The sequence below is a fragment of the Microtus pennsylvanicus genome, chromosome 8 (assembly GCF_037038515.1).
Source record: "Microtus pennsylvanicus isolate mMicPen1 chromosome 8, mMicPen1.hap1, whole genome shotgun sequence".
Taxonomy (NCBI): Eukaryota; Metazoa; Chordata; class Mammalia; order Rodentia; family Cricetidae; genus Microtus; species Microtus pennsylvanicus.
The window spans coordinates 24,868,133-24,880,725 of record NC_134586.1 but is presented as its reverse complement, the minus strand read 5'-3'; the positions used below and the strand labels follow the sequence as shown (position 1 = coordinate 24,880,725).

The following is a 12,593-nucleotide window of genomic DNA, read 5'->3' as shown; positions in this document are numbered from 1 at the left end:
ACTTGGGAGGCAGAGGCAGGCATATCTCAGGGAGTTCGAGGCCAGCCTGGTCTACAAGAGCTAGTTCCAGGACAGGCTCCAAAAGTTACAAAGAAACCCTGTTCAAGGGAATGTTTAAGGGAACCAAAGAGATGGCTCATGGGTTCAGGGCCAGCAGAGGACTGGAATTCCCAGGATCACGAACAGCAGCTACAAGAAACTGTAACTTCAGAACCAGAGGATCAAATACCCCTGTCCAGGCAGACACACATACTCACACTCATGTGCACACACGCACGCAGCGCACAAGTGCACACACACATATACTACACACAAACACACATGCACACAAATTTAAAAATAATAAGAAAAAGCAATTTTTAAATTTAAGTTGGTGGAGCACGGTGGCACATGCATTTCATCCCAGCATCTTAGCGCTCAGGAGGCGGAAGCAGACAAACAGATCTCTGTGAGTTCAAGGCCCCCACGGTTTACACAAGAAGCTTCCAAAGCAGATCTTTACAGTTAACTCTGACCAATTTTCTAAGTTTGAATTCTAAAAGCCTGTTTTCCTTTTTTTTTTTTTTTATCCAATGCACTTTCCCAGACACCCCTGTCTTTGGTCCCATCCCTTATCTCTCTCCTCCCAGCTGCTCCCAAGATTTACAGCTTGCTGGCTCCATGGTTTTTCTTTCAAACCTAATAAAATGGGCCTCTAGGTTCAAAAGAAGTCTCTTAAGTGTGAAAGAGTGGCTCCCACTTCATTTGCATACAAAGCCTCAGTTCTCTCTTCTCTTTAATACTATGATAAGTATCAACTTTTATGCCTTGTTTGTTTGTTCTAGAATAACAGCTCTCAAACAATACCAAGTAAAGATGCAAAGATAGCTTGTATAGTCTGTGGGGTGTGTGTGTGTGTACGTGAGTATTGTACCCAGCCAGGGCCTCTTCATGCTAGCTGGGAGTCTACAAAGGGAAACTCGCTTTTTGTTGAGACAGAATCTCTCTGTCCAAACCCTGGCTGTGATTCTCTGTCAAGGGTTGAGGTTTCAGATGTGAGCTACCACATCCTGCTTTAAGAAAAACTCTGAAGGGCTGGAGAGATGGCTCAGAGGGTAAGAGCACTGGCTGCTCTTCCAGAGGACCCGAGTTCAATTCCCAGCAATTTCCCAGCAACCACATGGTGGCTCACAACCATCTGTAATGAGACCTGGTGCCTTCCTTGCTTAATAAATCAATCAATCAAAAAAAAAAAAAAACAACCAACAACTCTGAAATACAGATTCCTGGTCCTTAACACCTTTCTCTAACACAGAAGTTGGTGCTGATGGTTGGTGTGAGAGCCTTTTCTAGAGAGAGTTCAGAGATACATGAGACAAAACAGGCTGATGGTGGGGAGGATGGGGCAGCAGGGAAAATCTAGATAGATAGATAGATAGATAGATAGATAGATAGATAGATAGATAGATAGATATGATAGATGGGTGGGTGGGTGGATGGATGAATGGACAGAGAGGCAGATCGACAGTAGATAGATAGATAGATAGATAGATAGATAGATAGATAGATAGATAGATAGACTGATGGTGGGGAGGATGGGGCAGCAGGGAAAATCTAGATAGATAGATATGATGGGTGGGTGGGTGGATGGATGGATGAATGGATGGATGGTGGATGAATGGACGAACAGAGAGGCAGATCGACAGTTGATAGATAGATAGACAGCAGACAGATAACAGATACAATATTAGGCACAACAGAGCATTTAAGATGCAGGAGAATCATGAGTCCCAGGCTAGTCTGAGCTACATAGAAAGATCCTAAAAACAAAAATGAAAACTGAAAACAACTTTCACCCAACAATGAAAAGGGGTGGCATTTAGAAGGAAAAATGTAAAAAAGCAGTAGAATCCAGATATGATTTTTATAAAATAACTATTGATTTATTTATATTGTGTGGCAGTGGGTGAATATACAACCTGTCGGAATATAATCTCTTCTACCGGGGGAGGGGGCGCTGCAGGGGAGGATATGGGGATATGGCCTTTGATGAAGAGCTGAAGCTAAATACACTGGCAGAGCTGTATATGGAGACTTGATCCTCCTGTCTTTGAAGTGCAGGGATTCAGACTTGGTACCAAGGTGTTACGCAGTGCTCTGGATCGAACCCAGATCCTCATGCGTGCAAGGCCAAGTACTCTAGCAACTGAACTGCATCCCCTGGTCCACAAAACGTTTTTCTGAGGTTTTAAAAGCAGAAGGGTTGGGATCTGTAACTTTCCCTGAAATGGTTAACCTCCCTTCCAAGGTTAGTATTTCTTTTCTTAGTATTTCTTTTCTGCTGTCTAGCCCTTCTGGAGGACTCAAGGCTTTGGATTTCTCTCCTCTGCTCCACCTGCGTGGACCCAGACACTGCGGCATCCCACCCCCTTTGCAGTACTGGTCATACAACATTAAGTTCATCTCTTGCTTCTGTTTTGATTGTGCTTTGCCACTCTGGGACCTCACTCAGCATACCCCTCCTCCACCCACACAGCCCATCCCAACCAAGTCAGGCTTCAAGATAGTCTCCGCCTTATTCAAACTGCTCCCCTGGGTAAGGAATGTGGCCAGCCTGGCGTTTGATACCAGCCTCCTTTGTCTCCAGGGTCTTCCACCCAGAGACTCTCACCCTGGACACAAAGAGGCAGGACAGGGATGGGGGTTAGGGGCTGATTCATCGAAGGCCCCTATACAAAGACCCGTTCTGCAAGGAGCTGTGTTTCCAGTACCAAGCCTTTGCGGAGCTTGGTGTAAGGGCAAAGATTTGGTGCCCTTGACCCCATGGACCCAGAGGCAGGAACTAGGAACCGGCTTTGAACGTGAAAAGTCCAGTTCTCAGTACCTCCTCCCAGAGGAAGTTCAGAGAAGACAAAGCGGTGTTTACCGAAATCCTGGCTCCCTCGGGACACACCGACACACCTATCCTTACCGAGTGCTGTCTTGTTTATAAATAGAAATCAGTTTTTGGGGTAGCAGAGTGTGCAGCTGTGGGTAGGGGGCCCCATAGTCCAGTGATGAGAGGATGTCAGGCTACACAGCCAGCCCCTTGCCCCCCCCCACAAAAGAATAAGTAGTTATATTAAAATTTAAGTGTTGTGAACCAGGCAGTAGTGGTGCCCAGCACTCAGGAGGCAGAGACAGGCAGATCTCTGTGAGTTTGAGGTCAGTCTGGTAAACAGAGTGAGTTCCAGGACAACCAAGGACACCCAAAGAAACCCTGTATCAAAAAACTAAAATAAGGGGCTGGAGAGATGGCTCAGTGGTTAAGAGCATTGCCTGGTCTTCCAAAGGTCCTGAGTTCAATTCCCGGCAACCACATGGTGGCTCACAACCATCTGTAATGAGGTCTGGTGCCCTCTTCTGGCCTGCAGACATACACACAGACAAAATATTGTATACATAATATTGATATTCTGAACATTCTGTTCATGCAGTGAGTGCCTAGTGGAAAAAAATCACACCAGAGCCATCTTGTTCTTAGCCCAGTGAGCGGTGCAAGGCAGAACAGCACTTCCCTTGTGGGATCATTTCTACTCTGGGGCTTGTAGTCCATCTATTCATTCTTTTTTTTTTTTTTTTTTTTTTTTTGTTTTTCGAGACAGGGTTTCTCTGTGGCTTTGGAGCCTGTCCTGGAACTAGCTCTTGTAGACCAGGCTGGTCTCGAACTCACAGAGATCCGCCTGCCTCTGCCTCCCGAGTGCTGGGATTAAAGGCGTGCGCCACCACCGCCCGGCATCTATTCATTCTTTAAAATATTAATACCTCACCCACCAGGCGCAGTGGCACACACCTTTAATCCCAGCACTCACTCGGGAGGCAGATCTCTGTGAGTTTGAGGCCAGCCTGGTCTACAGAGCAAGGATAGCCAGGGATATGCAGAGAAACCCTGTCTTCAAACACACACACACACACTTTTATTTTGATTTTTTTATTTATTTTATTTTTGGTTTTTCGAGACAGGGTTTCTCTGTAGCTTTGGTGCCTGTCCTGGAACTAGCTCTTGTACACCAGGCTGGCCTCAAACTCCCAGAGATCCACCTGCCTCTGCCTCCCGAGTGCCACCGCCCGGCGCACACACACTTTTAGAATATATATACATACATACATACACACACATACACACAAAATTCTAAAGTATTATTTCTTTTTAAAAATTTCCTCACCCCTAAAAGTTGGTGGAGGAAAGAGAATGTCGTTAAAATAGTAAATCTGAAGACCCGGAGGGAAGAGGGTATAATTCCAATGTCCTTTTCCACCTTCTTCCAGCTGGGTGTTGGAAGAGGTCAGCCAGCCACATTAATTTATATTTAGTAGTGTTCAAATGAAATAAAAAATGATTGCTTTTAATTTTATCATGTTGCCTACCAGATTAAAGTTAAAAAAAAATCTCAAAAAAAGAAAGTCATTCACACTTAGTGTTTTGTACTATAAAATTCACATAGAATCTCAACTAGTACCCACTGTGACAGTTAGTCTTGACATAGTCGATGTTATGAGAATATAGCATTTTCTCTGAATAACTCCTAAACACACAACAGGTATTTCCCTTTCTATCCACACACAGAGAAACAGACTTAACAAGCGATGCTAGAGCTATACTCACTCACTTGTATAAAATAACACTATCTGTGAACACAACAGTGCTCTGCAAGCCTCGAACTGGGGGTGGGAGAAAGAAGATCAAAGTTCAAGGCCAGCATCAGAAACTAGTGAGTGTGCGGCCAGCCTGGGCTACATGCAACTCTGTTTCAAAGAAACAACCAAAACCAAATTAAAAGATAAAATAAATTCTTTAGTCTGTTTCTTAGGAGGCCGAGGCAGGAGGATTGCAACAAATCTGAGGTCAGCATAGGCTACAGTGAGACCTTGTCTCAAAACAAAAGAAAATCCCCCAAATGTATTTAAAAAAATAATCCTCAAGTTGTGGCTGCCTGGCATACTTCTTCCAATCCCAGCAGTGGGGGAGGCAGAGGCAAGCAGATCTCTGTGTGTTTGAGGCCAGCCTAGGCGAAACACTGAGCTAGTAAGACCCTGTCTCAAAAGCCGAACCAACTTGGGCATGTTAAAGGTACAAACCTGCCTACTGAGGAAGGAGCCCATGAGTCTCAGCGAATCACAGAAGCCCAAGAGTCTCAGCGGGTCACAGGAGCCCAAGAGTCTCAGCGGGTCACTGGTCCTTCCTTCAGACTTGCTTCAGCATGGCATTTTGGCTAGAAAGACTTGCTTATCTCCCCCCCCACCCCCCCGAAACGAAAACTAAAACAGAGCCAAGAGTTCTTTCTAAAAAAGAGCTGAAAAGGACCGCCATTTTAAAACAGGGACTTGGACAAGTTCTGCGTATTTTATGATGTCTGCAGGGAGAATGGAAGAGGCCATAGCCCCACTTTGAGACATCCAGGGATGGGGGTGCAGCCACGGTTTAACGGTGGAATATGGTAAAGCCACAAAAGCTTTTTTCTCCTTTCTTTCTTTCTTTCTTTCTTTTCTTTTTGTGTGTGTGTGTGTGTGTGTGTGTGTCTCTAGATTAGGTAGCCCCATTCCTTTTTCCCTTCCCGCCTCTGTCTGGGTCACTCTGCAGCTTCCTTTGCATTACAATGTCCTTGGTGAACCTCGCAGGTGGTATTAACTGTGAATTCACAGGGATGGTGGGGCGTGGGTGCTGGGGTGGAGGGGGCAGGAGGCGAGGGGGTGGGCGGAGGGAAGGGGTCTGAGGGGGAGGAGTGAGCCAGGACACTGGAATCTACCACCTTTTAAATTTAGAGCCTTGAACTGTCGGCCTTCTACGAGGCTGAGCTTGTCTCTTGCTTTCTTGCTGGGTAGACTGAGGCTCGCTTCCTCGGAACGTATTGATTTTTTTGTTTCTAAGATCTTCTCCCTTCAACATTGAGCCTTAGAGTCTGAGCCTTGTTAAAAGCCTTTTTTTTTAAGTGCCTGATTCTTTTCTTTTTTCTTTTTCTTTCTTTTTTCCCCTACTGATTTCTGGCTGACATGAAGGTGGATCCCCCTGGTCCCCACAGTCTGCCTTGTTATGACGAAGCAGAAGCAGTGAATGATGGAGACTTGTCACCAATGCCTGAAGTTCACGATCCTGAGGAGAACAATTGCTTTCAAGTATCTGTTGCTGAGAAACTCCAAAAAGAGATCGGTAAGTTCAATCCCCCAAGAACCGAATTAATGAGGGGAAGAGAAGGAAGAAACGGGGTGAGGGGTTATCGCCTCTTTACGAATTATAGTCCATGATCAGATGTTATTATCAACCTTCTAGACACCCCTCTTTGGAGTGTTGCTGGGGACAGCAATTCGAGGCTCTTATTTAGGCTCTTTGGCGACAAATGTGTTACAATAATTTAGCAAGGTGATTCTCTCATCTTAACAGTGCTGGGCATCAGGTGTTGTGGGTGGTGTTCTCAGCAGCTGGGAGACCTAACACCCCAACTCAGTGACGAGTATCCGGTTTTCAGTGTACAATTAGCTTGCAGTGTATCCAAATGGCTTCTTTTTCCTTAAGAAGTGGTTGACTTTTCTCTCAACCTTGGGAGGGAATGTGGGTGTCTCTTAGCAGCCTTGCACTTGTGAGCACCCCAACTAAACCTCAGTTCCTCCTACTGAGCCGCTGGGGCTAAGGTCTGGGCAGATTCCACCCAGGACTGCTACAGTGTGTGTGTGTGTGTGTGTGTGTGTGTGTGTGTGTGTGTGTGTGTGTGTGCGCGCGCGCACCCGCATGCACGCGTAGTATATGCACACCCTATTACAACAACACACCCAGGCCAATGACCACTGTCACCTCTTTTCTGAGCTTTGGGTTTAATATTTGTTATTTGGTTGGTAATTTTGTTGTGGCAGAGTGCTGTGTTGGGGATGAGCTGGTGGAGGGGTGGGGGTGGGGGCATCCCTTTATCCCTTTGCAAGCAAATTCCAGATGTGTGTTTGGTGAATGTCCCTAGTGCCAGTACTGCTTTAAGGCCTGTGTGGGGAAGAAACCGGTAGTCCGTCGTCCTCAACTCAGATGGTGAAGCCCAATAGAAACAGGCTGCCGGTGCATGCTCCAGCACTGCCAGGGGCTTGCTTCACTTCTAGACTGCAGAGTCAGGGTTGAGCAGCTGAGCAGCGCCTCACCCAGGGTGCTATAGCTAGGGAATGCTGGGGCAAAGCTGGGTGGTGGTTCTGGGTTCAACCCTTCGAGTCTCAGAAGAACAACAAAATGCTTGGCCTTGTGGCACACAACTAAAAACCTAGCAGTGGGGGAGGGAAATTGGGGACTTTGTTTTAAAAAAACAAAAGCAAAACCCAGCTGAAGACCTAGAGGGTCAAGAAGGAGAGAAACAAAGTCATTTGTTCATTGGAATTTTGCCCTCGTATTGATAATTATCGTATCGATAATTTAAATGGTTGACTGTTTTTGTTTTGGGATGGGGTAGGGTTTCTCTTGTTGCTTTGGTAGCTTTGGAGCCTGTTCTGGAACATGCTCTGTAGACCAGGCTGACCTCAAACTGGCAGAGATCCACCTGTCTCCAAGTGCTAGGATTAAAGGCACAGCACCAACAGCCTGGCTTTTGTGCCAGCAGAAGGAACCACAGTCACAGTACCATCTGGAAACAGGCCTCTTTTCTTTCTTTTTTTTTTTAATAAATATTTATTTATTATGTATACAATATTCTGTGTGTATGCCTGCAGGCCAGAAGAGGGCACCAGACCTCATTACAGATGGTTGTGAGCCACCATGTGGTTGCCGGGAATTGAACTCAAGACCTTTGGAAGAGCAGGCAATGCTCTTAACCACTGAGCCATCTCTCCAGTTCCCCCGAGTGCTGGGATTCAAGGCATGAGCCACCACCGCCCGGCTTTTTTATTTGGGTTTTTATTTTTTTGGTTTTTTTTTTTTTTTTGGTTTTTCGAGACAGGGTTTCTCAGTAGCTTTGGAGCCAGTCCTGGAACTAGCTCTGTAGCAAGGTGGTCTTGAACTCACAGAGATCCGCCTGCCTCTGCCTCCCGAGTGCTGGGATTTTTATTTGTTTTTTTAACTGGGGCTGGTCTCAGCCTATGTCAGCTTCAGGAGCTAGGCTTCCAGTGTGTACTACCTTCCCACTCACTGCCGAGCTCACACTGTACGTAGGTCACAGTCCTGACTGAGAGAAATTAGGCTTTACTCTTACTTAGATTTAGGGCTATGCCGATGACTACTATGACAATAAATATGTTAAACCTAAATAGTATCTGGGAGATTTTTTTTTTCTTTTTTGAGACAGGTTTTTTTTTTTTTTCTGTAGCCTTATCCGGCCTGGAACTTGCTTTGTAGACCAGTATGGCCTGGAACTCAGATCAGCCTGCCTCTCGTGTGCGCCACGGTGCCCGGCTGAAAACATTTTATTAACAAATTATCTGTTTATTCCTAGCAGGCTCTCCTTGCCCTTTCTCTGTGGACCCACCACCTCAGGACAGCTCTGATGCTCCTAGCAGTCCCATAACGCTCCCCGCTCCTGAGTCTGAAGAAGGCACTGAGAATAAGGCAGAGGACAAGGTCCACACCAGGAAGCAGAAGATCCGGACTGTGTTCTCTGACACCCAGCTGTGTGCGCTGAGGGACAGGTTTCAGAGGCAAAGGTACCTCAGCCTCCAGCAGATGCAAGAGCTCTCTGCCATTCTGAACCTTAGCTATAAGCAGGTAGGGTTGGTTCTTTCCCGCCGGAATATAATATAACAGAACGAGGCTGATTTGCCAATGGGTGGAGTTAACACCTGGACGCCTCTCTAACCGAGGGCTATCCTTTCTCATGTTAGAAACCATACAGTTATGTGTGACTCGTGGTTTGTCCCCTTGAGTCCCACCAGTTACTTATCTTCTACTTCATTCCCTGCACCCACCACCAGCTCCCAGGTCACAGTCTCCCAACGCAGCCCCGACTGGTCTGAAACTTAATGTGTAAACCAAAATGGCACCACGCTCACAGGTCTGCCTGCCTCTGATTTTAAAAAAGAAAAGCCAAATGAAGTAATCTCTTCATCAGCACATATACTAAAACTGGAGCAGTGTAGAGAAGAAGTTCAATCTAGATTCTTTTTGATTTTTTTCAAGACAAGGTTTTTCTGTGTAACAGCCCTAGCTGTCCTGGCACTCTCTCTGTAGACCAGGTTGACCTCGAACTCACAGAGATCCGCCGGCCTCTGCCTCCCGAGTGCTGGGGATTAAAGGTGAGCAGCGCCACCACTGCCCGGCTGTCTGCCTTTTAATGGTAAAGTTACAGACTGAAATGAAATGAATGAGAAGGCAGTGTGCGGCCAAACTCTCAGCACCCAAGATGGAGACAGAAGGCTCGGGAGGCCAGGCCAGCCTGGAGCTCAGCAAAACTCTCTCAATAGAAACAGAAAAGCGCAAGGTGATGGTCGCACGTGCCCTAATAGGGCTCATGTGGAGAACTGTAGTGTATGTGAGGCCCTGGGGCCAATCCCTAGTACGATTCCCCCACCCCAAAGGAAAAAGAAAAGAAAAACTGAAATTTATCCCCTGATCTCCATGTGTCCCCCTCCGTGCTAATTAAAAAAAATATTATTTTTAGAATTTATGAAGCTGGGCTCATCTGCATGTCTATGTATATGGGGATTTTGCCTGTGTGTATGTCTGGGTATCTTATGTACAGTGCTCATTGGAGGTCGGAAGAGGGCATAGGTCCCCTGGGACTGGAGTCACCATGTGGGTGCTGCTGGGAATTGAACCTGCGTCCTCTGGGAGTGTTCTTGTCTGCATGTCTTTTTTTTTTAAATATTAATTTATTTGTTTATTATGTATACAGTATTCTTCCTGCAGGCCTCATTACAGGTGGTTGTGAGCCACCATGTGGTTGCTGGGAATTGAACTCAGGACCTCTGGAAGAGCAGGCAATGCTCTTAACCCGTTGAGCCATCTCTCCAGCCCCTTGTCTGCATGTCTTAAGTTTTAAATAAAAGCCCTGTCACTTTCTGCAGGTTAAAACCTGGTTCCAAAACCAAAGAATGAAATGTAAGCGATGGCAGAACAACCAATGGCCGAGGACTGGCAACGGCGTGACTCAGGTAACTGGACGTTTTACACACTTTGCTTTTGCCATCCCCAACCCACCCCACCCCACCCACTTCCCTGCCGCACGGGTCAGCGCCATCTGTGGGCCGCCCACCTGCCGGTGTTGAGAGCCCACACCCTTTTCCCGGGAACCACCGCTGTTCCTTTTCAGCCCTGTCCTGTTGTGTCTGTCTTCCGTCAGTCCCATTGCCCTTCCCATGCCCTCTTCCCGCTCAAGTCGTGATTGTTTGGTTGGAAGTATCACCCCAGCCCCTGGCATCCATATACCCAAAGAGCCTGGGGTGTTTAGATGAAAGCTCCACCCAAGCCCCTTACCCCGAGAAAGCCCACCAAACCCTCCTCAGAGCTGCTCAAGACCACTCCCACGGGGTATTTACACAGCAACCCAGAGAACAAACAGGTGGTTTCCCGGTCTTCCCCATCTCCTCTCTTAGGGCCTAGAAGGTCACCTGGGACCGCTAGTATCCATTAAACCTGGGTGGTTTCTAATTGGGTTTGATTTGGTCTGATTTGGATTATTGCATTGGCAGAGAGGTTTATTAGGTGGCAAAAGCTTTTCAGTGATCTTTTTTATTTTTTGAGATGGGCTCACGTAGCCCTGGAAGTCTGGGATCCTCCTGCCTGTCTCAGGAGTGCTGGGATTGGAGCATGGGCTCCCATGGTGATCTTTTTCATATTTCTTTGGCTTATGGCTTTAAATTTCCTTTTTCACTCATTGAATTAATTACCTCTTCCAGAAGGGTTCTGCATTTGTGGAGTATCCCAGCCTCAATTCCAGCTATCCCCAGGGCTATCTGAACACATCCGGAAGCCTTCCAGGGTGGGGCAGCCAGACATGGACCAACACTTGGAGCAGCCAGACCTGGACCAACCCAACTTGGAGCAAACAGGCTTGGAACAACCAGGCTTGGGCTAATCCAACATGGAGCAGCCAGACTTGGACCAACCCAACTTGGAGCAGCCAGACCTGGACCAACCCAACTTGGAGCAATCAGGCCTGGACCACTCAGTCCTGGTGTTCTCCAGCTTGGAATAGTCCATCTTGGAACACTCCCTTCCATAACTTTGGGGAGGATTCTCTGCAGCCTTACATGCAGTACCAGCAAAACTTCCCTGCCTGTGATGTGGAGGCGAGTTTGGAAGCCCCTGGGGAAGGTCATACATATTTTAGCACCCCACAAGGCTTGGAGCTACTCCTGAACTACTCTACGAATATGCCAGGGGAGGAGTGAGGAGTGGACAACCCAGTTTCAAGTCAGGGCAGTGGCTGAATTTCTTCTATCGGGGATTTCAAAGATTTCAAACTGGTGTGGTTTCTTGAGACAGGGTTTCTCTGAATAGAGCCCTGGATATCCTGGAACTTATTCTGTAGATGGGACTGGCCTCAAACTCGGAGATCTCTCTGTCACCACCACACCAGGCTTCTTCCAAAGATTTTTATGTATTTTTATTTTTATTCTTTTGGTGCCAGAGAGCAAATCTAGGTCCTTGAACATGCTGGGCAACCGTCTACCGCTGTACCCTGCAGCATCTCGTCATGCATTGTCTTAGAGCTATAGAACGTTCTATAGTGTTGTGGTGCTGGAGATTAACCTAAAGACTCGGAGACACTGACCTGTCTCCTCCCCCCTCCACATTCACACACACTCACCCCAATCCTGGCTTGTCTTTTCCTTAGAAGCTTGGGTCTTGGTGTGTGCGGTGTGTCGATTTGAGGGGTGGGGTCTAACTGGAATCTGAAGGAGGTTGGACTAACTGTGAGTGCCTTTAGGATGCAGAATCTGAAGCAAAAGAATAAAGCTTTATTCAGATACAAAGGGCTGCTCTAGAGGATGAGACAAAAAGGATCATGAGTTTGAGGCTATCCTGATACACAGTAAGCTCAAGACCAGCACAGAGATGATGTCTCAACACAATAAAAGAAAAGCTTTGGCTGAAGGAAGACTTTGGTATTGGCAATTAGGAGATTTACCTGTCAAGTGTGCTTTGTTTGACTGCTGTGTTCCTATCTGTAGAAAGATGTTCATATTTGACAGTCCCATGATGAACCAAGGCCTGCTTGACTTGTCTAAAATAAAACACTAACTTGACCTGTAGTGCGCTCTCTCTGTCTTGCTTTCACCTAGTGGGGTTTTTGGTCTGTGAGGCAGGGTCTCATGTAGCCCAGGCTGACCTTAAATCTATGTTGCCAACACTTGAGGCTGAGTGGAAGAATTAAAAGTTTAAGACCAGGCCAGGCGATGGTGGCGCACACCCTTAATCCCAGCACTCGGGAGGCAGAGGCAGGCGGATCTCTGGGAGTTCGAGACCAGCCTGGTCTACAGAGCTAGTTCCAGGACAGGCTCCAAAGCCACAGAGAAACCCTGTCTCGAAAAAAAAAAAAAAAAGTTTAAGACCAACCAGACTGCACAGGCTTTGTCTTTAAAACAAACAAGCAAAAAAACCTATCGCATGACATGGTGCTCATGGTTGGATCTACTGAGTTGGAGACCAGCCAAGGCTACGTAGTGAGACCCTG

The 12,593-nt window shown here is 46.8% G+C and overlaps 1 protein-coding gene across 1 annotated transcript; it reads left to right on the top strand.

Moving 5' to 3' along the window:
* The first annotated feature begins 6,009 nt into the window (after window positions 1-6,009).
* On the top strand, window positions 6,010-11,307 carry Nanog (Nanog homeobox). The gene is made up of 4 exons (XM_075981855.1): window positions 6,010-6,166; window positions 8,418-8,683; window positions 9,982-10,068; window positions 10,813-11,307. Exons 1-4 carry the CDS (start codon window positions 6,010-6,012, stop codon window positions 11,305-11,307), a joined length of 1,005 nt encoding a protein of 334 aa, XP_075837970.1.
* The last annotated feature ends 1,286 nt before the right edge of the window (window positions 11,308-12,593 follow it).

Excerpts from the sequence above, each read along its gene's own strand:
- Nanog (XM_075981855.1), top strand. The coding sequence starts at position 6,010 with ATGAAGGTGGATCCCCCTGGTCCCCACAGTCTGCCTTGTTATGACGAA. Across the intron at positions 6,167-8,417 it reads GAAACTCCAAAAAGAGATCG|GCTCTCCTTGCCCTTTCTCT; the intron begins GTAAGTTCAATC and ends TATTCCTAGCAG. Across the intron at positions 8,684-9,981 it reads TGAACCTTAGCTATAAGCAG|GTTAAAACCTGGTTCCAAAA; the intron begins GTAGGGTTGGTT and ends CACTTTCTGCAG.